The sequence below is a fragment of the Gekko japonicus genome, unplaced genomic scaffold (assembly GCF_001447785.1).
Source record: "Gekko japonicus isolate JY-2015 unplaced genomic scaffold, Gekko_japonicus_V1.1 scaffold388, whole genome shotgun sequence".
NCBI classification, from domain to species: Eukaryota; Metazoa; Chordata; class Lepidosauria; order Squamata; family Gekkonidae; genus Gekko; species Gekko japonicus.
The window spans coordinates 872,053-897,921 of record NW_015162490.1 but is presented as its reverse complement, the minus strand read 5'-3'; the positions used below and the strand labels follow the sequence as shown (position 1 = coordinate 897,921).

The 25,869-nt window shown below is 48.1% G+C and overlaps 1 protein-coding gene across 1 annotated transcript in view; it reads left to right on the top strand.

Annotated features, from left to right (window-relative positions):
* Positions 1–25,869, top strand: part of RIN2 (Ras and Rab interactor 2) — a 93,794-nt gene that overhangs the window by 44,510 nt on the left and 23,415 nt on the right. Inside the window, exons 7-8 of the mRNA XM_015405999.1 lie at positions 1,045–1,136; positions 7,139–8,251. Coding sequence (XP_015261485.1) covers positions 1,045–1,136; positions 7,139–8,251 — 1,205 coding nt within the window. The remainder of the gene's footprint in view (positions 1–1,044; positions 1,137–7,138; positions 8,252–25,869) is intronic.

The following is a 25,869-nucleotide window of genomic DNA, read 5'->3' as shown; positions in this document are numbered from 1 at the left end:
ACTGGGGGACCCCAAGTGGTTTGTGTTGTCGTCCTCTCCATTTCATCTTCACAACGACCCTGTGAAGTAGGTTAGGCTGAGAGGGCGTGATTGACCCAAGGTCACCCAACCAGCTTCCATGGCAGAGTGGGAATTCGAACCTGGGTCTCCTAGATCCTTATCCAAAACTCTAGCCACTGCAGTATACTGGCTTCTTAACTGTAGATGCCAGGAGGTGAGCTATGGCCAGTGTGCACTGTATCTGTAAACAGTGGCCCATCAGTGATTTGTATCTGAGGACAGGGCTCTTTTTGTAGAAAAAGCCCAGCAGGAACTCATTAGCATAATAGGCCACACCCAACAGCAGAAACCTATTAGCATATTGGGCCACACCCCTGACAGCACAGCTCATTAGCACATTAGGCCGCACCCCCATGTTACCAGAAGTGTGGTCATCCAGCCACACCCACCTTTCCCTTCTTATTCTGTTTACCTTGTTTGTTGTCAAAACCCAGGGCCTTTTTTGTAGCAGGAACTCCTTTGCATGTTAGGCCACACACCCCTAATGTAGCCAATCCTAATGGGTTTCTGCTGTTGGGTGTGGCCTATTATGCTAATGAGTTCCTGCTGGGCGTGGCCAACTCAGGAGCCAGCCGGAACTCCATTCCTGTGCGTTCCTGCCCCCAAAATAGCCCTGTCTGAGAATATGTTCTGCCCGGCGCAGGTAGGATTTGCATGCCCCCTCAACGTGCAATTCCGGCCCTCGAGATTTTTCAAGAACTCCAGTTCCCTGATTATGCAAAAGTTTCTTTAAAGAGCTGAAAGTGGGCTTGGATCTTTCTGTTAACATAGAAATCTCAGTCCTCAGACAAATACGCTGTAGGCTCACCGAAGGAGAAGTAAGGATTGACGCAAAAAAAAAAAGGGAAGTGGTCGGGAACACATATCTGCTTCTGAACAAAAGGCATGTGTCTGGAGTCGTTGCACGCTTTGTGAGGAGAGATGCTTTTTGTACACAGGAACGCAGAGCTAGCTAACAGAAATAATTCTTTGTTTCCCAACAAGGGACGTCTTGCCGTTCACTTTGAAGCTGCCCCGCGCGATCGCTGCGGCAACGACAGAGGCCGAGCTGGAAGAGGTGGCCCAGCAGGGCCTGAGTGAGTATGCGCCTTGGGCTGGCCTGTGTGCATTCCCCCTCCCCTCAGAAATCAAAAACAACAGTGGGGTTTTAGGATAAGGATCTCCGAGACCTTCGCTCTTAGGGGGAAGCTAAGATGATGGCCGCGTTGCATTGTTTGCAAGAAGGGGGTGCCTTGGAATGGCTGGGGCAGAACTCTTTCGCTTGGCATGCATGTCCAAGACCACCAGTCAGCAGCTAAGGCATTTTTCACACAGGCTGCAGAGTGAGAAGGCAGACCTCCAAGGCGATGGACTGGACTGGCAGATGTCACCCTTTTAAAAATATATATATAATTTTTATTTATTAAGGGTGGCTCAAGTGGTTAAGACGCTGAAGTGCAGGCTGTGAAAGGTCAGTAGTTCAGCAGTTCGAGACCCGGGTGCCGCATGACGGAGTGAGCTCCCGTCTCTAGTTTCAGCTCCTGCCAACCTAGCAGTTCGAAAGCAAGAAATTGCAAGTAGATAAATAGGTACCACTTCAGTGGGAAGGTAACAGCGTTCCGTGCGCCTTGGTGTTTAGTCATGCCGGCCATGTGACCACGGAAATGTCTTCGGACTGCGCTGGCTCTTCGGCTTTGAAATGGAGATAAGCACCGCAACCCTAGAGTTGGATTCGACTGGCTTTTGAGCAAGGGAACCTTTATCTTTACCTTTACAGAAACAAAAGGGTGGAAAGGAGTAATAAAAAGTTGTTAAGCTTTTACATTTTACAATTACTGAGGATACTTTTCTAATATATAGAATAAGTGTAATAGGTGCATAGATCAGGAGTAGAATATAATCTCAACTCACGTAAATTTCTCAGAATATCTATATACTTCTTTTTTTTAAAAGCACACCAATTTTTAAACAGTGTAGACAAATTTAATGTAAACAATTTAATATGGTAATTTTAAAGTAGCATAAGTTCTGTTTTTCTAGATATAAACTGTTTCTCTGGATGTGAAAATTCTACATATTGCTTACTTAATATCATTTTAGGTCTTTTTAATAAGATAGATATATTGCATATACTGAGTATCAAAAAGGAATAATATACACTAATAATGACTATCATATAATAATTTCTCCCGACTTTCAGGAGGCGTCAGCTTTTTATCTCGGGTATTAGAAAGTTATAATCAGTTACAAGCCATTACCATAACATGAATAATATGCTCTACATTTCTGCTGAAATTCTTTAATTGGTCTTTTATTTACTTGATTCATTAATTTTGACATTACAGCATATTCAGCTAGTTTATCGGGCCAGGCTTCTTTCGTTGGACAGTCTTCTGTTTTCCAAATAGATGCAAACTGTGTTCTTGCAGCAATTAACATATATCTGAGTAGATCCTGTGATGTCTTTTCCACATTATCTGGAATCATTCCCAGTAGGTATTGTCTCTGCATTCAGTGGGATTTAATTTTAAGAATTTTTTGGATCTCTGCATGAATTTCAACCCCATGTTTCCTTTTTTTGCATGACCACCACATATGAAAAAAGTGCCTTCTATTTCCTTAGATTTCCAGCAAGTCCCTTTAGAAATTTATGTGAGTTGAGATTATATTCTAATCTATGTCCATTTTGTGAATATCCATAGGAGTAAGATACCATCTGAAGAACATCTTATACCAGTTGTCTCTTAGAGTCTGACAGGCTGTAAAATTTATGCCCTTTGTCCATAAATTTTCCCAGTTTTGGAAATAAGAACATAATATAAGAACATAAGAGAAGTCAATGTTGGATCAGGCCAATGTCCCATCCAGTCCAGCACTGTCACACAGTGGTAAAAAACACCAGGTGCCATCAGGAGGTCCAGCAGTGGGGCCAGGACACTAGAAGCCCTCGCACTGTTGACCCCCAAAAGAACCTCTTTGTCACTGTTGCCCCCCCCGTATCTCTTTGTCAGCATTCTGCATCCATTTTATCACACACATTTTAACTTGTTCCATCTCCGTGTCATATTGGAGTAATAATTTGTAGAGTCGTCCTAGCAAATGAGCTTTGTGTTGTGTAATAATCTTTTCAAACTCAGTCAAGTCTTTTTCTGTGAGAAGATCTTTTTAAAGTCTAGAAGTTAATTGAAGGTAGACTGGCCATTGTATCTACCTTTCTTCTTCATGAATCTTTTGCCACGATTCAGTTTCACCTTTGGAATTTCTCATATCTTTGTAAATTAGGAAATGGTTGCTTTTTCTCTCACGTTTATTGTAATATGCATGTATTGGTGACATAATAGGGGAAATCAAGGGGCAGAAGTACACTATCTCTAATTACGTGGTTTTTGACTTGTCCTTTATTTTTCAAACTACATCTTTCAATCCACGAAAGGTGAATGCAGTGTGTTCTGTAACCCTGCAGCTTCTAGTTTCATTAGTCTATCATTCGGGTTTTTAATCCATTCTGAGATCTAGACTAGCTTGGCTGCTTGATAGTATAGCTTGATATCGGGAACTGCCAGTCTTCCCCTTTTTTATCGTCCTGCAACACTTTGAATTTAGCTCTTGGTGGCAGATTTCACCTTGGGATGTTCTTTGTGTTAGGAAAAAAATGCTCTCTGGAAATGCAAAACTAGCTCAGCCAGCAGAGAGCTTCTGCCTTTTCCCTTTGCTTGGGTGTGCTGGTATCCTGTTTTGTGGGGAGCGTTTAAACACAGGGAAGCATTCCAACTTACCACCACCATTCTGCCGCCACATTTCCACCTGGGCGTGTGAACCAGGCCTTGCTTTCTTGGAGGGATGGTGTGAGGAACAAGTGGAAGAGTGGTGAGTCAGAATCCATCCCCCTGGGATCTGAAAAAATTCTTTTGCCTCTCGTGCCAGTTTCTCCCCACCTCCATGGCATCCACTTGGTGAGTTCATGGCAGAGGATCCCTGGTTCAGTCCTTGGCATCTCCAGTTAAAGGACCTGGTGATGTGACAGACCTCTGGCTTGAGAGCTTGGAGAGCCACTGCCCGTCTGAGTAGACAATATTGACTGTGACGGAGCAGTGGGTCTGATTCAGTACAGAGCGGCTTCAGTTCACTTGGAAGGGTCAAAATGAAGCTTTGGGTGTCTCTAGACGGGGATGATGGAAGTAAGTTGCCCCCAACATTCTTGGCTGATCTTCTGGGCTCCAGAAAGCGAAATTTAGGGTAGTTAAGCCATATTCCTCGTTCACAACAACTCTGTGAGGTAGGTTGGGGTGTCAGTGTTCCCTCTAAGCTGAGTGAGTGTTGGCTAGCTCACAGTTTTTTAGCCTCTGGCTCAGACATTGTTGTCTCTGCTCAGGAAGGATGGCTCCAAAGCAAACTAATTTATGCAGTAGCCAAATGGCTCGCTCACAGCGTTAATGCTAGTAGCTCACAAAGTAGAATTTTTGCTCACAAGACTCCACAGCTTAGAGAACATTGGCTGTGATATAGTTCCTGCCCCCAAAATCACCTGAGCAGAGGTCCATCAGTGGCTATTAGCCACAAGGTATAGATAGGGGCTCTTGGGCAAGTGATGCTCTGTCTTCTTGGTGCTTGGGGGGGGGGGTCAACAGTGGGAGGGCTTCTAATGTCCTGGCCCCACTGGTGGACCTCCTGATGGCACTGGTATTTCTGGCCACTGTGTGATACAGAGTGTTGGACTGGATGGGCCTTTGGCCTGATCCAACATTGGCATCTCTTATGTTGTTATGTTCTTAATTTGAACTCCAATCGCTGCACTCGTCTAACATTCTTGTCCACTTCACCATACAGATTCTCAGAGGGTGTAAGTTCCTCAAGATACCGGTGGAAAGATTATTTTTTTAGGTCTTCCATTCAGGTTCACACTCCTATAAGTCTACCCAGGCTACAATTTGGTGATTCCTGAACAGGGGTGGGGGTGGGGAGGATACATGGGACAGTAGCTGTGTGCGCGGAAGCCATTGGTACGGCTCTATGGGGTTTTTTTTGTAGAGACATCTGGGCAGATAGGTTTTTTCGGCTGGTCTCTGTAGATCTTCCATCCTTTTTACAACCACTCTTCTTTACAGTTGTTATAAACACAAGAAGTATTTTTTTCTTTCGGCCTGGATAATTTTACTTAGTAGAGTATTTTTACACAGTATTTATTTGCCCACCAAACAGGCCGCTGATGAAGATTAAGATACCCGCGAAATGAAATCTGAGTTTAAAACGAGCATTCCCTAGAGAGCTCAGTTGCCGGTCTAGCAGATTCCCAAAGAAGGGCATGAGTAGCCTGGTTGCTCTTTATTGCATTCCGGCTGCAGAGTAAAAACGGAGGAGTTGTGTCCCTTGGAATTATCTGGAGCACCTGTAGGGTTCGTTAAGGCTGCTGTATCCAAATGGCAGCATGGGCACCAAGGATACCAACATTTGGGTTCATGTGAGGCTGCGTGCCCTCAAAAAATTCAGTTCTACAGCCAGGCGTTGTGCATTCTCTTGCAAGGAAATGCTGCAACCGGATTAAATTTTCGCGGCCGAAGACCTTTGCATAATTTGTTTATTTTCTGCATAATTCTGCCATTTGTACTGTTTCGCACAGTTCGTTCTGGCTTAAACATAAGAACATGAGAGACGCCAATGTTGGATGAGGCCAAAGGCCCATCCAGTCCAACACTCTGTATCACACAGTGGTCAGAAATACCAGGTGCCCTCAGGAGGTCCAGCAGTGGGGCCAGGACACTAGGAGCCCTCCCACTGTTGCCCCCCCCAAGGCACCAAGAATACAGAGCATCCCTTTTCCCAGACCGAGAGTTCCCATCTATACCTTGTGGCTAATAGCCACTGAAGGACCTCTGCTCCATATGCTTATCTAATTCCCTCTTATAAGAATATAAGAGAAGCCAATGTTGGATCAGGCCAAAGGCCCATCCAGTCCAACACTCTGTGTCACACAGTGGCCAGAAATACCAGTGCCATCAGGAGGTCCACCAGTGTGGCCAGGACATTAGAAGCCCTCCCACTGTTGACCCCCCCCCCAAGCACCAAGAAGACAGAGCATCACTTGCCCCAGAGCCCCTATCTATACCTTGTGGCTAATAGCCACTGATGGACCTCTGCTCCATATGCTTATCTAATTCCCTTTTGAAGCTTCCATGCTTGTAGCCGCCACCACCTCCTGTGGCAGTGAATTCCCAGTGTTAATCACTCTTTGGGTGAAGAAGGACTTCCTTTTATCCGTTCTAACCCGACCACTCAGCAATTTCATGGCATGCCCACGAGTTCTTGTATTGTGAGAAAGGGAGAAAAGTACCTCTTTCTCTACCTGCTCTTTCCCATGCATAATCTTATAAACCTCAATCATGTCACCCCTCAGTCGTCGTTTCTCCAAGCTAAAGAGCCCAAAGCGCTCTGTCTTCTTGGTGCTTTGGGGGGGTGGTCAACAGTGGGAGGGCTTCTGATGTCCTGGCCCCACTGGTGGACCTCCTGATGGCACCTGGTATTTTTTGGGCACTGTGTGACAGAGTGTTGGACTGGATGGACCTTTGGCCTGATCCAACATTGGCGTCTCTTATGTTCTTATGACAGCGGTCTCATCCACTGCTTCCTCTAAGCTGTGGAGTCCTGTGAGCAAGAATTCTACTGGCATTAAAGTTGTGAGCAAGCGGTTTGGCTACTGCATAGATTAGTTCGCTCTGGAGCCCTCCTGCCTGAGCAAAGACAAAAATCTGTGAGCCGGAGGCTAAAAAAAAAACGTGAGCTAACTCAGCTTAGAGGGAACAGTGGTCTCATCCTGCCGATCTGGGTTGAAGGGAGAAGCCGTCTAGCCCTAATAGCCAGGGCTTGGTTCTCCTAGGAAACAAACCGAAGCTTGCCCTGCCCAAGAGGACTTGTCCCATGTTGATTCATGGAGGGGGAGGAGGACGAAGTTTGGCTTTCCCACCTCTGGCCCCACCTCAGTGCCTTGGGGCTGGCTGCGAAAGGCCTTTTCTTTCCGCCAGCGAGGCTCTCGTTGAGCAGAGTGTGCCGAGCAGCCAGCTGCAAGATGTTTGCGTTCTTACAGTAACTCAATAATGACTTTCAGGTTTCTGGAGCTCTCCGGCGAACGACAGACTGCAAAGCCCGGCGCCCCTCCAGCAGCCCCCGCCTCCCGACTGCGTTTCCAAAGGCTCCCAGCAGCTCTGCCTCATCAACGGAGTCCATTCTATAAGGACCAGGACGCCTTCGGAGCTGGAATGCAGCCAGACCAACGGAGCCCTGTGCTTCATTAATCCCCTCTTCTTGAAAGTACACAGCCAAGATGTCGGTGGGAATCTGAAAAGGCCCTGCCTAAGAACGCAGGACGGGAATGGCCTGGAGAGGTCTCGCTCCCCTCCGCCCCGGCCTCCCCCACCTTCTATTCATAGCCTCCTCGCCAGCCCTCAGCTGTCCAGGACTGTGAACCAGGCGAGCTCGCCAGAAAGCGATGCTCGCAACAAGCACTGGAACTTGGATCTGCTGCAGAAGAGGCCGACCCCTATTCCACCCCCTCGCCTGAAGAAGAAGGCGCTCTCCTTAGACGCAGAGAGTGGCGCAAAGAGCGCTCAGCCGAGCCGTCACTCGGCGCACGGGCCAGAAACTGCGAGCGTTCCAGGTGGAGCCCTGCCTCAGCAAAACCTAGCAGGCAGCTTGGTTGCATGTTCTGAGTCACAAGTTCAGTGCAATGGAGGGAGGCAGCGGCTGAGCGACATGAGTCTTTCCACCTCCTCCTCCGACTCGCTGGAGTTTGACCGGAGCATGCCTCTCTTTGCCTACGACGGGGACACCAACAGCAGCTTGGAAGAGTACGAAGGGGAGAGCGACCAGGAGAGCATGGCGCCTCCCTTGAAGCCCAAGAAGAAGAGGAGCAGTTCGTTCGTGCTCCCCAAAATCGTGAAGTCCCAGCTGCGGAAAGTGAGCGGCGTCTTCAGCTCCTTCATGACCCCGGAGAAGAGGATGATCAAGCGGATCGCGGAGATGTCTCAAGACAAGCGCACCTACTTTGGGTGCCTGGTGCAGGACTACGTGAGCTTTTTGCAGGAGAACAAAGAGTGCCACGTTTCCAGCACGGACATGCTGCAGACAATCCGGCAGTTCATGACCCAAGTCAAAAGCTACTTGTCCCAGAGCTCGGAGCTGGACCCTCCCATTGAATCGCTGATTCCAGAAGACCAAATAGGTAAGTGATGCTGGTGTTCCTTTGCTTCAAGTCACCCGTGAGAAATGACAGGTTCTCTTGAGGTGACCGTTTATGTGCCAATTTTTCTTACCGGTGTCTTCTTTTCCAAGTTAAAATCCCTGTTATTGAGGGGAAGGTTTATGGAAAATACATGGCTGCAAAAAACAAAACATCTATGGCAGCACAGTCTGAAAGGGGTCTTACAGAAAGCCATAAGGGCTTAATAGCATAAGCACCAGGAGTGGGAAGGAGTGAGGCCGGGTTAAGGGCTCATGAATGGAGGTACACATTCCAGGCACAACTGCAGAACTCTAATGACGATAAATTATTTAGGCTGCCATCCTAAATGATAATGATGTGATAACATTCAGTCAAGTGGTCTATCCTTTTTCACTAACCGACACTCAGGGCACCTACATTTTTAAACCTATATTGAAGCCATCAAAACAGATCATCTCCTAGGAAGAGGTGCTGAATGTGTGTCGTCTTCTCATTTGACTTTTCCCCCCCTTCATTTTTGCTTTCGGGTTGCGGGGTAACAACTGCAATGTTTCCTCTAAGCTGTGGAGTCTTGTGAGCAAAAATTCTACTTTGTGAGCTACTGACATTAAAGTTGTGAGCGAGAGATTTAGCTCCTGCATAGATTAGTTTGCTCTGGACTCGCAATGTTCCCTCTAAGCTCTGGAGTCTTGTGAGCAAAAATTCTTCTTTGTGAGCTACTGGCATTAAAGTTGTGAGCCAGCGATTTGGGCACTGCATAAATTAGTTTGCTCTGGAGCCATCCTTCCTGAGCTAAGACAAAAATCTGTGAGCTGGAGGCTAAAAAACTGTGAGCTAGCTCACACTAACTCAGCTTAGAGGGAACACAGCTCTGGAGCCATCCTTCCTGAGCTGAGACAAAAATGTGTGAGCCGGAGGCTAACAACCTGTGAGCTAGCTCACACTAACTCAGCTTAGAGGGAACACAAGTATGGGGCTGTAAAGCAAGGCAGAGATGATTTCTGAAAGGGAAAAAGGAGCGATTTTTTTACCTCAGGGTTTGTTTGCTTCTCTGTAGCATATGAAAGCATTTTATGGGCCTCTGGAAGGAATGTATGTGTTTGGTTGCCCACGGCAGAGGGACCTGTGCCAGAAATTCAGGTTAACCCCTTAGGATGGTGTGTCTCTCTGTGGCGCTGGTTCAAAAAGGCAGGAGAGCGGTGTTCGTAGTAAACTTCCCTCAGAGCCAAATTCTTTCCTTGTGAGCTCATTTCACTGGACTGTTTCCCTCCCCCTTGCCTCATTTGCTGGGCGTCTGGGGCAGGCATTTGTCTGTCGCTCAGGCCGATAACAGCTTTCTCTGGGAACGGCTCCGTGTTTTTGCACTGAAACTTTGGCAGGTTGTGAATCGAAGAGCTGTTTCCATATGGCTGACTCATTGTTGATCCAGCACGCAGGGAATATATTGCCAAGAAGTCACATCCTGTGATTAGAACCAAAAAAAGGAAAGAAACACAAGATGGTTTAGTGGTTTCGTATGAAGGAGATCACTGTGTGTTGTATAACTGCAGGGCCCTCCTGTTTCTGCGTCACTGCTTTTTAGCTCTGGGTTCTTTTCCTTGTTTGTTTGTTTGTTTCACAAAGAAATGGGCATGTTTACTCGTGGTTGGATTGCCTTTTGGTGCTTGTTACAAGGGTATGGTGAAACTCTTGGTCCTCACTAGCGAGAACAGTGACTTTCGTATGTTAATGGCTGTATGGTTTAGCTGGTTGGACGTAGTTGAGCAATCGATCTCTCCACCAGGCTTTTAATTAGGAGCCGCCCACCACCACCACCACTACCATCTAGCACTACTGTCAGCGATCCGCGTAGTGGTGGGTTGGCCCATCAGGAGATCGAGTCACGGCAGTGTGGGAGGCCGAAGTATTGTGAAAGCGGGGCCCTCGTATTACATCTGTTTACATGCCACCTCAAACTGAATGAAGAATGACGATCACTGCGAGCACTTTATAGTACTAACTGCCCATAAGTGTATGTAATGTATGACTGTTTTATCTTGTTTTTCATTGTTTTATCGTGGCACATGGTTGTCAGACTCCCATCGCATCAACGAAGAACACACTTGCAGAAGAGGGCTTTTTTTATTTGAAGCAATAGGTGCATAACAGGATCACTGTTCAGAATGAGGAACAAGCATGGATCCCAATAGATCATAGGAAATTCAAAAAGCTGAGGCCCAATTGCGGGACTTCCCGCGCGCGCCATTGAGCCTGGGAAGCAACGCTCCTACTTACTCATAACATGCTGCTTCTCATGGATAACGCCATAAGATCACCCAAACTACTATACTCCAGCAACTACCTGCGGCCTTGAGAGATACGGACGTTCCTGCTACTAGGCAATTAAGTGTATAAACAGGCATACATGGGAAAGTGAAAGCAAACAAGCGCATACCCAAAAACAAGGGTACATAAGAATACATACAGAGCATAGTGAAACATCAGAGCATACACAGAGTACAGGGAAACAGCAAGCTGCCAATGGTGCCGTTAAATGTGAGCCGCCCTGAGCCTGTTCGCGAGGAGGGCGAGATATAAATCCAAATAATAATAATAATAATAATAGTAGTAGAGGGATAATAATAATAATAATAATAAATAATTAATAATAATAATAAATAATTAAGCCGAGAGGCAGCGCAAGCCGAGCAGAAGCCATCTCCGTTTCTGAGCTGTTTCTGCCTTCCCCCTTCCTGAGGTTTCTGCAGCTAACCGCAGCAAAGGAGGAACCTCAGATGTTTGCTGATGGAAGCACCGAGCGGTGCGTAGGCAGACTGAGTCATTCCGCACAGACAATAGAACAAGCCTCCGGCAAACAAAAGTTAGAGCTGGCAAATCACTGCATGCTCTTCTTTCTAGGTCAGGCTGTGATATTTTAATTTTCTAGTTGCCGTGTTCTGGTTTACAGTATCGTGTGATCTCTCCAGGTGTAAAAATCCCTCCATTTCTTTCTCTTTGGCTGCTGTTGAAAAACTGGAGAGGTCTTTTTGTTGACATTTGCACAAGGAATGCTATACTTGATGCTAGGGTTGCCAGCCTCCAGGTGGGGCCTGGAGACCTCCCGCTTTTACAACTGACTTCCAGCTGACAGAGACCAGCTCCCCTGGAGAAAATGGGGCTGCTTCGGAGGGTGAACTCTATGGCCTTGTACCATGCTGAGGTCTCTCCCCTCTCCAAACCCCGGGCTCTCCCGCATCCACCCCCAAAGTCTCCAGGTATTTTCCAACCCAGACCTGGCAAGAACTAGCATTTATGTAGTGCATTTTAATGTGTATCACCTTGAATTTAGAAAGAGCACTGCTGGATCAGGGCAGAAGTCCATCTGGTTCAGTCTTGTGTTCCCCACAGTGGACCAGATCACGCCAACCCCTCACAATACGGAGTTGCATCGATTTCCTCGCAGTGGCTCACACTCTCTCCTCTCCCCACAGTGGCCAGCCAGGTTGTTCAATGGGAGATGGAAGGCTTCCCTTCTGTTTTACTCACAGCACCTGGTATTCAGGGGAAGAAGAAGAAGAAGAAGAAGAAGAAGAAGAAGAAGAAGAAGAAGAAGAAGAAGAAGAAGAAGAAGAAGAAGAAGAAGAGGAGATTGGATTTATACCCTGCCCTACCCTCGGAGTCTCAGAGCGGCTTACAAACTCCTTTCCTTTCCCCCTCCCCACAACAGACACCCTGTGAGGTAGGCGGGGCTGAGAGAGCTCTGACAGAAACGGCTCTTTTTCCAGGACAGCTCTTATCAGAGCTACGGCTTGCCCAAGGTCATCCAGCCAGGGGCAAGTGGAGGAGTGGGGGAATCAAACCCGGTTCTCCCAGATTAGAGTCCGCGCACTTAACCACGACACCAAACTGGCTCTCTTACACTGTCCCTGCACATGGGAGTTCTATTTAACTGTCATTATTTTATTTTAAACCTTTTTATGTCATCCCTTTCCATCCAAGACAACTCCCAGCATCATTTAAGAACAACCCAAAACAGTAAAATAGTGCCGCGAATTCGTATTTCTTGAATCTCCTGCGGATCGACTTCGTTGCTTTGACTCCCAAGCAATGTTCCCTCTAAGCTGTGGCGTCTCGTGAGCAAAAATTCTACTTTGTGAGCTACTGGCACTAAAGCTGTGAGCAAGTGATTTGGCTGCTGTATAAATTAGTTTGCTCTGGAGCCCTCCTTCCTGAGCTGAGACAGAAATGTGTGAGCCAGAGGCTAAAAAACTGTGAGCTAGCTCACACTAACTCAGCTTAGAGGGAACACTGCTCCCAAGTTGTCGTATTAATATAAGAGAGGGAGAAAAAATTCTCTGATCCAGTGGTACTCAGGCTACAGCTCATGGACAGCCACGCCAACCAAAAGAGCCACGTGACTGCTGACTGCTCGGGCCACCACCTCAGAAACAAACACACATTCAGTAAAGTAACATGTATTAATATTAACTACTTAACCAGGGCTATTTTGGGGCAGGAACGCAAAGGAACGGAGTTCCGGCTGGCTCCCGAGTTGGCCATGCCCAGCAGGAACTCATTAGCATAATAGGCCACACCCAACAGCAGAAACTCATTAGGATTGGCTACATTAGGGGTGTGTGGCCTAACATGCAAAGGAGTCCCTGCTACAAAAAAAGGCCCTGGGTTTTGACAACAAACAAGGTAAACAGAATAAGAAGCAAAAGGTGGGTGTGGCTGGATGACACACTTCTGGTAACATGGGGGTGTGGCCTAATATGCTAATGAGCTGCTCTCAGGGTATGGCCTAATATGCTAATGAGTTCCTGCTGTTGGGTGTGGCCTATTATGCTAATGAGTTCCTGCTGGTTTTTTCCTACAAAAAAAGCCCTGTACATAACTATAACTTTTTAAATTACCAGAGTACTTCTGAGCCTACAGGGCTGTTGAATCCGTGCACCCTTTATTTCCCTCGCTGCTTTCTTACTCCATTCCCAACATGAGGCACAGCCTTCTCAGTTGAAGAAGAGAAGATTACCCCGCCCTTCCCTCGGAGTCTCAGAGCAGCTTACAAACTCCTTTCCCTCCCCCTCCCCACAACAGACAGCCTGTGAGGTAGGCTGGGCTGAGAGAGCTCTCTCGAGAACTGCCCTTGAGAGAACAGCTCTGACAGAACGATGGCTTGCCCAAGGTCATCCAGCAGCTGCAAGCGGAGGAGTGGGGAGTCAAACGCGGTTCTCCCAGATTAGAGTCCGCGCACTTCGCCACGACACCAAACTGGCTCTTGGTTGAGAGAGTGAGATTGCCAGGGAATCCAGAAGGTAGCAAGCTGGCCATAGAGAAAGGGGAGCAAAACCACCACTGTCCCAATGTGGCCAACATGCTCTCCCTCGCGAGCTGCCCAGGTGCTGGATGAGAGTGCCGAGTGCAAAGGGGGGGGGAGGATTGCGGGAAAGGAAGGGGCCCTTTATTTCCATCTCCCCGAGGGCTCATAACATCCATCTCTCAGCTGGTGGCTGTTTCAAGGTGGGAACCTCCTGCTGCCCACAAGCCCCACCAAAGAATGGCACTTTCCTGGAACAAAGGGCGGGTGCGTTATTGGGGAAGAGCCACAGGTGGCATGTCAAAGCGGCCCAGGTGGTTCCCAAGCCACTGAGTATCACTCTTCTAATCCTGATAACAATCCTATGGGATTAATTTAACCATACTGTAAAATAACCATACTGTAAAATATGTTTATTATAAAATATCCCCATATGTGCTGCGGGCAGGGATAGAGGGAGGCTAAGGAAAAGTAAGGGGGGACATGATAGAGGTTTATAAAAGTATGTGTGGGGTGGAGGGAGTTGGCAAGGGGAAATTTTTCTCCCTCTCCCAAAATAATTACCAGAGTACTTGAGGACATCTAATGAGGCTGACAGGCAGTAGGTTCGGGATGGACAAAAGGGAAATACTACTTTACACAGAGAGTGATTAAAATGTGGAATTGGCTGCCTGAGGATGTAGTGAGGATGAGGACCACAGGAATAAGCAGTTTTAAAAAAGAATGAGATAGAGTCGTGGAGGATGAGTCTGCCAGTGGCTACTAGCCATTGTGACTGAGGGGAACCTCTAAATTTAAAGGTAATAGTAATAATAATAATAATCATCATCATCATCATCTTTCAATTTATTAATCACTCAATCCTGCAGAGCTTGCTGGCTCTTAGCGATTTACAGTTACTCATTCACGCGGGACTAACAATGATTTATGGGTGTAAGGGAGGACAACATATATCTTTTAAATCACACACATTCACAGTCGGCAAGGGTTTGTTCAGCTGCGGGTCAGACGTGTTCCGTCGGCATATTCGTTTCGGCTTGGCTAGATGACGTCAGCTTCTCCAGGTCTTGCAGTGCCGCACTGCCACCGCCTGGCCGGAATGGCCCATTACAGGCTTCTCGGAGTCGAATAGAGTTTTTCTTAGGGTTTCAATCTTGCGAGCTGAGCAGTCCGGTCGCCGGCTAACACCTCCCCCACCGGGGGGGGTTTTGGTGTGCCCACCCTCTCTAAGGAGTGGTACCCATTTTTCTACTCGCCGATGCTTTCGAACCACTGGGTTGACGGCGAGCTAGGGACGAGGCTGGTAGCTCACACCAACACGGGGCTAGAACTGACAGCCGTACTGTTCAGCTCAGATGTTACTAACCAGAGGATAAATCCTCTGTGCCACCGCTCCCTCTGAATTAAACCTCTGAGCCCCAATGACAGGAGGCAACATCAGGGGAAGGCCTTGACCTCTATGCCCTATCATTGGCCATCCAGAGGAACTGATTGGCCACTACGTGAGATCAGATGCTGGACTAGATGGACCCCTGGTCTGACCCAGCAGGTCTCTTCTGATGTTCTTATGATGGCCTCGGCCTCTCTGCCCTGCTGTTGGCGGTCCAGAGGAACTGGTTGGCCACTGTGTAAAACAGGATGCTGGACTAGAGGGTCCACTGGTCTGATCCAGCAGGGCTCTTCTTATGTTCTTAACAGAAGCCTGACTGAGGCTTCCAGTTGAAATTGTAGTTGTGCTGTGAATTAAGAGATCTTCTAGCCCATTATTTAGTGTGAAACCAGATTTTTATACATCTAGCAGTATTCCATAGTGTTATGGATTTTTCCAAACATTTTTGTGTGATCCCAGAAGGATTTTCTGGGGTGCGTCTGCCCAGCAATGTTAATGTGCAGTGTATGTGGGTCCAGCCTTGTTCCCAGAACAAGACACATGACATCGGTGTGCCCCTCTCTCACACTTTGGGGAATTTCACATTACCCAGTTTCACCCGGTTTCAAGCCGGTAATGATCCGTTTTGAAGTGAACCGGTATAGGGCTGCCATTTCACACATGGCTTTCCTCTTCCGGTAAAGAGATGGATCTGAAGCGGTTTGCCATTTCAGACTGCACCGCTTTTCCCCGCTTTCCCCCCGCCGTTTTTCGCCTGTGCGGGCAATCTCCGGTGTTTTTTTTTAACGTTCGCTTTAGAGTGCTATAGCACTATAGCAGTATAACAAAACACTCCATGCGGTCCAATGGGATTGATATAATGCTATTCCGTCATAGAGCTATAACACTATAAAGCAAACGTTCCCCCAAAAAAACTGGAGATCGCCCGCGCGGGCGAAAAACGGCGGGAAAAAGCGCATCGGAACCGGGAGAGGAAACTGAGGAGTACTTGGAAGTGGTTGACAGGTAAAATGCTTCAGCCCCATTTCCTAAACAGGACAGAAGCGATTGTGTATGAAATGACAAATATATTCTGGAAGGGAACCGGTTCTCAAACGGTTCTGTCTGAAATGACAGACGGGGCTCTTTTTGTAGCAGGAACTCCTTTGCATATTAGGCCACACACCCCTAATGTAGCCAATCCTCCAAGAGCTTACAGAGCTCTTCTTACAGGAGCTACTGTAAGCTCTTGGAGGATTGGCTACATTAGCGGTGTGTCGCTTAATATGCAAATGAGTACCTGCCACAAAAAGAGCCCTGCCCGACCAGAAACCGTTTGGGAACCTTTCCTCTTCCGGAATATATCGCCTGTCTGAAATTCCTTTGTATTAATAACTCAGGTAGAGTGGGTTACAATGCAGGATAGTTTTCAAACTAAAAACATTCTGTGTGGCTCCCAATGCTTTTTAAGACCAATGTGAAGTTATTGGGAGAGATTGTAGCTTTGGAGTAGGGTCTTGTCAATATGTTAATGGTACCCAATTTGACATCTTTATGTCTGAAACAGGGGTCCCCAACCTTTTTGAGTCTATGGGCACATTTTGGAATTCTGACACAGCATGGTGGGTGTGGCCACAAAACGCAGGAGGTGGAGCCAGCCACAAAATAACTGCCACAGCTTAACTCCAGTAATACAGGGTAGATCTCTATACTGTGGTGGCAGCCAGTGCCCCCTCTAAGCTGTGGAATCTTATGAGCAAAAAGTCTGCTGGCATTAAAGTTGTGAGTGAGTGATTTGGCTGCTGCATCAATTAGTTTGCTCCGGAGCCGTCCTTCCTGAGCGAAGACGAAAATGTGTGAGCTGGAGGCTAAAAAACTGTGAGCTAGCTCACACTAACTCAGCTTAGAGGGAACACTGCTGGCAGCTGCTGCCAAAGCAACATTTTAAAAAATCTATACAGCCAATCAGATGCCTTACTGGGCAAAAGTCCCACCTGCTTCCTAAAAACATTCGGCAGGCACCACGTTGGTCTAAAATACCAGCAGCTGCTGCTTCTGTCCTGGGCCAGTGACTGAGGGAAAGCAAGTTGAAGATGAATCCAGAAGAAGACAGAGGTGGCTGGTAAAGGCTTCAGACCCAGAAGCTATGGAGTTCCCCACTTTTGGTCTGGTAAAACGATCTGTACCTGATACAGTTTGGACTCTAGGAGTGATGTTAGGTCCTGCTCCGCTGGGGGAGAAACAGTGCAGCAGCTAAAAGTACCAGCTGGTATGGAAATTGGCCCCAAATTTCCACTTGTCTGACCTGGCCACAGTGATCCGTGCCACAGTAAATCTCAAGACTGGACCGTTGTGATGCTGTTTATAAGGGGCTGCCTTACAGACGTCCCAAAACCTTAAGCTAGTGTAGGATTTCCACAGCTCCTTTATCTGACATTAACCATAACTCACAGTGGTAATAACACTGTGCTGGGTGTTTATTAGTTTCCAGGTCCAATTTAAGGTGCTGGTTGCTATCTCTAAAGTCCTTTGTGTTCTGGGACCCACACATATTTAAGGCATCCTTTCCCAATACTCCCCCAGGTTGCAGATTTGTTCACTGGGCCACACCTTGCTTAGGGTGCCAACCTGTAGGAAAACTAGGCTGACAGCAGCTCACACCAGAGCCTTTTCAGTGGTGGCTCCTGTGTGGTGGATTAACATGCAAGCACAGCGAAAGAGGGAGAGAGAGTACTTGCATGACTGCAAGTCTGAATAATTTAGAACAGCCTTTCCAGTTGATGGTTAGGGACTGCGTGGGTGTCTAATGAACAATCATGGAGCTTCGGTGGCTCAAGTGGTTAAGACGCTGAACTGCAGGCTGTGGAAGGTCGGTAGTTCAGCAGTTCGAGACCCAGGGTGCCGCATGACGGAGTGAGCTCCCGTCTCTAGTTCCAGCTCCTGCCAACCTAGCAGTTCGAAAGCAAGAAATTGCAAGTAGATAAATAGGGACCACTTCGGTGGGAAGGGAACAGCGTTCCGTGCGCCTTGGTGTTTAGTCATGCCGGCCACATGACCACGGAAACATCTTCGGACAGCACCGGCTCTTCGGCTTTGAAACGGAGATGAGCACCGCAACCCTAGAGGCGGATTCGACTGGCTTTCGAGCAAGGGAACCTTTACCTTTAATGAACAATCACTAGTTGTTTGGACATGCTTTCCTTTCCTGAAAGGCAGGGCTCTGGGGTTCCCTTTGTGCCCTTGGCCTAGATGAGCCAAGGCTGGGTTGTCTCTCAGCTAACAGCTCTCAACCGTTTATCACCCTGAGCCCTTTAGTCTGTTAGAGGTCTTTGTGATTCTAGCTTAGTTTGCTTAGGGATGTCAGATGATCCCTGCTGGACCGGACTGAGCATCCAGTTTGCCAAACACGTTGCTGCTCACATGCCCCGAGAAGTTTGCAAGGCCTTGCATGTTTCCCCCACTGTTATTCAGTGGGGTGCTGCCTCTGAACATAGCTAACTCCCACTGATAACCCTGCCCCCATGAAATTGTACAGTCTAAAACAAGTACTTGCTACGACACCTTGTTGGGGGCATATCCCATGGGAGTCGGTTTGGTGTAGTGGTTGAGTGCGCGGACTCTAATCTGGGAGAACCGGGTTTGATTCCCCACTCCTCCACTTGCAGCTGCTGGATGACCTTGGGCAAGCCATAGTTCTGTCAGAGCTGTCCTCAAAAGAGCTCTCTCAGCCCCACCTATCTCACAGGGTGTCTGTTGTGGGGAGGGGAAGGGAAAGGAGTTTGTAAGCCACTCTGAGATGCCGAGTGAAGGGCGGGGTGTAAATCCAATCTCTTCTCCTCCTCCTCCGCTTCTGGTGCTGCTCTGTAATGTGTCCCGGAGAAAGGTTCTAGCTTAGACTTTTATCCTGACATACTAGGTTTTTGTGTGCGAGGACTTTTTTAATATATATGAAGGCCCATTCAGTCCTGCAGGACCCCACACCTGAAGACCTCCCATGCTGGTTGCTCCTTTATGAGTTTCTCCAAGTGCCTGGAGTTGGGGGTGAGGAAGGGATTTCTAGCCAGCCATTTTTTTTTCTTTATCCTCGCCCGCTTATTATTTCTGGAGGGAGGTCTCCCCCCCCCCTTCTTCTTCCCTCTCATGGTGGCTGCTGCAGGGCGGGAGAGTAGCTTGGCGAGAGAGCTCCTTTTCCGCTCACCTGGTGCGCTCATCTCTCTCCTGGACCCCTCAAACCCTACTAAGGCCCCGGTCACACGGGCTGGATATCGGGGGGGGGGAGCGTGGCTGTTTGCCCCGGAGCGAACTACCGCGCGGCTGCTGGATCAAACGTCCCGCTGACGTCCCGTGGTTCGGGGGGAAGTGCTGATCATATGTCAATCCTGCGGCGCTGCAAAGAAGCGGCGCAGCGGGGGTTGTGTTTTGTTTTTTAACTGAAGTGTGTGCATGCACCGTTGGGTGCTTGTGCGCACCCCATGGAGACTTGAAAAAAAACCCCTTTGTGCGACGGGACATGGGCGGGCGCCGGATGCCACAAGCTACCACCTGAAACGTGATCAGATGCCCGCCCTTGCCCTGCGGTTTCCGGAAACTAGTACCTCGGAGGTACTAGTTTTTTACGGCGCATCTTCGGCGGGAAGCCTCGGGTTCGCCACGGGAGCTCTACGCTTCCCAGATGTTGCGGTGTGATCGCGCCTGGAAAATCTGCCTATCTTCCGTCTCTGTAGCGTGCCTAATGCTCCGTGTGACCGCAGCCTAAGTGTACTTACAGAGCCCAAAGTGCATGACATCCTGGGAAGAAGAAAAGCCTACGTTTCCCAGTCTCTCTGCCATCTTCAGTGCTGCCATAGCAACATTCCGAGGGTTGGGGAGAGAATGTAGGGTGCCAAGGAGAAGGAGATTCCCTTTCTCCGCTACAGCTGCCGCCATTCATGCCCTGTTCCCTCCCGCTGCATTGGTGAGAAGGAGCTCTTCCTTGTTCCACGGTGCCGCTCTTGGAGGTGAATTAGCCGCACTGCAAAGGGATCCATTTCATTCCGAATTAAAAGAATTTAGGGCTGTATTGAAAACGAGGATCGCTGCGAAGGTTCCTATTCGGAGCCTCGGGTGTACGGATTGAGTGGCATCGCTCCTCTCATCCCTGCATGCTGTCCAGGTTCCCAGTCATCCGTTTCTCACTTTCCTGCACCCTGGTGGTTGCAAAGGCAACTCCTCTGCCGCTTTCCTCATTTCTAGCCCACGGAGCCAGCAGAAAGACTCCGCAGTATATCTCAGGCCCCGGTCACATGGCAAAGTTGCCGCGGGAGAGGCACGGGAGTCCCGCGGATTTTCCGGGCGCGATCTCACCCCAACATCTGGGAAGCGCAGTGCTCCCGTGGCTCCCCGCCGAAGGTGCGGAGTTAAAAACTAGTACCTACGAGGTACTAGTTTCCTGAAACCACGGGCCAAGGGCGGGCGTCTGATCGCGTTCCCAGTGGACTTACGTGGCATCCGGTGCCCACTGCTGTTCGCCTCCACAGGTTGCGCAACTGCGCCCAACAGCGCATGCGCACAAAGAGCGATTGCCAGTGCGATCGCGCCGCGCGGCTTCTGTGCCGCGCTGCAGGATACCCGTCTGATCGGCATTTTCCCCGAACCACGGGGCCACGACCGGGACGTGTGCTCGGGCAGCCACGGGTTAGTTTCCTCCGGGGCATTTAGCCGTGCCTCCCCCCCCCCGCGATATCTGGCCCGTGTGACCGGGGCCTCAGTAGCTAACCAAGTGGCACTGGCTTGCATCTCACCCTCTCAATCACCTGCAGCCACCCTCGCTACCTAGGCTTTGGGGGACCTGGTGACCAGCACATGTGCTCCTGACAATGGTCCACCACAATTTATTGCAGGTAAAATAGTGTGGCATCAGTGGCCCTCCGGGGCAGGGTCAAACAGATTGTTTAGTTAGCCACTCACATCCTTGCCAGGGCAAGTAACAACTTCTGCCTTAGAACAAAGTTTGAGTCCAGTGGCACCTTTAAGGCCAACAAAGTTTAATTCTGGGTAGAAGAAGAAGAGGAGATTGGATTTATACCCCGCCCTTCACCACCCAAAGGTGTCTCAGAGCAGCTTACAAACGCCTTTCCCTTCCCCTCCCCACAACAGACACCCTGTGAGGTAGAAGAAGAAGAGATTGGATTTATCCCCCGCCCTTCACTACCCAAAGGTGTCTCAGAGCAGCTTACAAACACCTTCCCCTTCCCCTCCCCACAACAGACACCCTGTGAGGTAGGTGGGGCTGAGAGAGCTCTTGACAGAAACTGCTCTTTTTTCAAGAACAGCTCTTATCAGAACTAGTCAAATCAGCCTTTATTGGTATAAATTATCAGTACCATTTATAAATTTTAAAACCAGTTAAAACTCATATATACAATTCTAGAAGGATCTTTGGCGCAGCTTTAAAGCCAAGCAGAGAAACTTAGCCACCTTCTCTGTGATGTCCGGACTGAGATCTCTTAAAAGTTTATTCACCTTAAGTGCATCAGAGCAAGCCCCCATGCTGGTTAAAAGAGAGTGTAAATATGTGATCCTTAGGTCCATATACAAATTGCAGTGCAGGAGAACATGAGTGACAGATTCCACACATTTCGATCTGCAAGGCCAGTATCTGGCCAGATGAGAAACCTTGTTAAATTTGCCAAATAAAATGGCGGACAGCATGGCATTACATCTGGCCAGGGTAAACGTTCTACGTTGTTGAGGGACCTGCAGAGAGGATAGATACGAGGCCATCAGCCCTGTTGTAAGGGGAATCTCAAAGTTCAAGGGGGAGCAGGTTTTATTGCCCTAAACTATATAAATTTTGGCGCTCCGAGTCAAACAACCTGCTTTTAATCTGTTGGAATGCAACGGCAAGACAAGAGGCAACATGGACTGGGATTCCAAAGAGAGACCCAATACTTTAATTTTCCCTTCCGATATATGCTGACCAGTTTGAGAGTTTAAGCTCGGGAAGCATGTAATGTATGAGGCTCCCATGTTCAAAGTTATAATGAAGGCGGAGCCAGTATTTAAAAGTTGTAAGCCATGCACAGGTTTCCATCAAGGACGAACCAGTTTCCAAATATATGACCACGTTCGGTACACAATTTGGAATTGCAGCTTGCCCAAGGTCATCCAGCTGGGTGCAAGTGGAGGAGTGGGGGAATCAAACCCACTCATGTGCTTGCACTCTTCTTCAGATACATTGAAACAGACTTCCTCAAGCCTTACATATAGGTGGGGGGGGGGGTTGTTGCCTACCTATGTGTAAGGCTTGAGGAAGGCTGTTTCAATGTATCCGAAGACGTGTGCCTTGCACACAAAAGCTTATACCCAGAATTAAACTTTGTTGGTCTTAAAGGTGCCCCTGGACTCAGATCAGATCAATTATTATTACAGTCACAGACCAGCAAGCAATACAACAAGAGGCAAGTAAATAACAGGTAACAAAACAATAAAATTATAAGATGTAATAGCATCTAAAATTATAAATAGGAAAATTATAAAAGTTTAAAATACAGAAAGGATAAAATTAATATTAAGATTAACAATAAATACAGGCCCGTCTATACTTCTTTATCTCTTTCCTAGGTTGGTATGCCAACCAACCAAATGTGTCAACCATCCTAGTCAAGCTTTTGATTATCACCTGCCAGCGTAGTTGACAAAAGTATCCTTCTACTTCGACCTGGGTGGGAGTTTACAATAGGCTTAATCAGAAGTTCCCTAATATTATGATATACAAGAAGAGGGACCCGCAATACGCGTGGGGGGGAGTATTCCTCCTGGCTCCCGGAAGCAGGAGGACCTCAGGGCCGAGGAGCAAGCGGTCACAGGGAACGCTCTTTTACTTTTGGGGAGATTTAAGAATCCCCCATATATTTTTTCAACATTTTAGATTTTTCTGCTTAATTAGAAGTTCCCTAATATGATATACAAGAAGAGGGACCCGCGATACGCGTGGGGGGGAGTATTCCCCCCGGCTCCCAGAAGCAGGAGGACCTCAGGGCCGAGGAGGAAGCGGCCACAGGTAAGCTTCCCTCCCCCACCCCCCGGCTCTGGCGGCGAGGCCTGAGCAGCTCCCAGCCACCAGGCCCACTGATTTCTTCCCCCCTCCTCGGCTCTGGTGGCGAGGCCCTAGTGGCTCCTAGCCACTGGACCCACTAGTCTCCTCCCCCGGCTCCGGCGGTGAGGCCTGAGCGGCTCCCAGCCGCCGGCCCACCAAGCCCCCCCCCAACGGCCAGAGCGTTCTCTGCGCATGCACAGGGAACGCTCTTTTACTTTTGGGGAGATTTAAGAATCCCCTGTATATTTTTTCAACTTTTTAGATTTTTCTGCACACCTGGGCACTGCTCCAAGTGTGCAGGAAAAACTCTCTGCCCCCCAAGTGCCCCCAATGTGTGGATTTAGATATCCGCACACCAGGGGGCGACTTGGCTATTAGATATATAGATACTACAATCACAGATCACATGTTCCAACGTCTCATCAGTTCCCATCCCACATATACAACTTTTCCTCAGTGATCTAGTAAATCTGTCCTCCAGTATAGCTGAGGGTAAGGTATTATGTCTTAAAAGGGTAAAAATTCTTCTATGAAGAATTCAGATCTACCCACCTGAATTGCATTTTTGCCAGCTGATAATCTTCCTCAGTCCCAGCTGCTTAATTTTGTTTCCGCCCCAAGCAGGCGTTCCATTCCTATTTTACTAATCATATTGGTAGCTGACAATGTAATGATGGAGTGTAGGTGGAATCCAGTCTAAATTAAGAGGCCAGCAGGAGCAAAGCAGTCCCCCCCCCCGGGGTCAGGACCAGTTTAGCTCAAAGTAACAGCAGGGTCCGTTTAGAAAGCCTGGTGACTTCCATTTTAGAGTGCATTGCTGAGATAGAACAACATCCTGTTTATACAGTTAATAAATAGAGATTTCTAACATGGCAGAGCTCTAAATATAGGTGGTTATAGCATTACAGTGCTTTCTTGGTACAGGCGTAGAACAAACCTTCCCTCCCCCCCCCCAATGACTGATGTGCATTTGGCAGCGTCAACCTGTCATACAATTCCTCACTTCCTCCTTTATGCTTCTATTCCGTTGGTGCCCTTGTCTCAGGATCTTTTGGCCTAGAACAGGGGTGTCCAAACTTACTTAATGTAAGAGCCACATAGAATAAACGTCAGATGTTTGAGGGCCGCAAGACATGAACAAATATAACCCACACGTTTTTATTGCTTATGAGACTGCCAAAAATAAAAACAAAAGGGGTAAAAACAGATACTCATAACGATATTTATTTGTCCAATGATATTTATTTGTCTAAGAGAGAGAGCATGCGAGGTGGGAAGAAAGCAACGTTAACTTTAAATGCATACTCCAAGCCCCCCTCCCCTACACCAGCTGGCTTGGCTTGGAGAAGGGATTTAAAGAGACAGATGCCTTCTCCAAGCCAGCCGGGGGGTGGGTGGGGGGCTTTGAGAATGCATATAAAGTTAAAGTTACTTTCTTTCTGTGCTCCCCCCACCTCAAACCTACCCAGGGAGGGGTATTATTATGAACTGAGATCGAGGCAGCTTCTTGAACAAGTTATTTCTTTATTCAGCTCATAACAACACAAGAATAGACAGAGACTTCAAGACACTTCAAGACGAGACATGCCTAGAACCAGGCTGACTTATATACGATTTGAACAGGGGTAAACACGCCCAACAAGCAGATAACACCCAATAGAAATACAGGGCTTGGAACCTATGAGAGTGGTTCCCGCCGAAAGCATAGGCCTCTCTGATTGGTTAGTTCTCCAATCAAGACACTGCTTAGTTGTAATAGAACTTATGCTTAAGCTAAACATTACTTTATTATTTATTTATTTATTTGTCGTATTTATACCCCGCCCTCCCCAAAGGGCTCAGGGTGGCTTACAGAGGCAAGGCAGACCTCGCCATAATAAAACATAATATACATAATAAATTAAAACATAGTACATCTTAAAATCCTAATTTAAAAAACAAGGTGCTCAGTGACTTCCATAGTCCAGAGATGACGGATCGCCGGTCCGGAGTTCCAAGTAGACAGCTTAGGGCTTCTTCAGATGTTTCCTCAGGGCCTCATCCAACCCATGGCGGTGGTGGTATAGCAGGGGCGGCGGCTCCTACTCAAAAGCCTGACGGAAGAGCTCCGTCTTGCAGGCCCTGCGGAACTGCACAAGATCCCACAGGGCCCGGATCTCCCCTGGGAGCTCATTCCACCAGGTAGGAGCCACCACCGAGAAAGCCCTGGTCGTAGTAGCGGCTAGCTTGATGTCCTTGGGGCCCGGGGTGGCTAACAAGTTTTGGACCCCAGACCGTAGTGCTCTTGGGGGAACATATGGGGAAAGGTGGTCCCTCAGGTAGGTTGGACCCATATTAGCTTAAGACAGAACAGGTATACTGGCTGGGGAAAGGAAGACTGATTGGGGAGGCATGGCTCCCCTTCGCTTCCCTAGCCGCCCTGCCGGGAGCCGCACAATATGTGTGAAAGAGCCACATGCGGCTCCCGAGCCACAGTTTGGTCACCCCTGGCCTAGAAGGAGCCACGTGCTGTACAAGGAGAGCCCAGTATGGTGTAACAGTGAGACTATAGAAACTGGGAAACCCTGGGTCCCCTGAAGTCCCCTGGCCCCATCAATCTTCCTCAGCCTAATGTACCTCACAGCTCAGAGGATGAAGTGGAGAAAGGGAAACTGTGGAAGGTCAATATGGCAAAAAGGACATTGATGTGGTATATGATCACGACTGCCAGAATGACATATGCTCAATGTTGGAAACAAGATAAGGTCCCTGAAATTGGGGAATGGGTTAAAAATTACTTTTTATGGTTGAAATGGATAAAATGACAAGGAAACGTAATAATTTGGAAGCAGGAGAATTTTTTGCAGACTGGAAAGACCTTAAAGACTATTCGG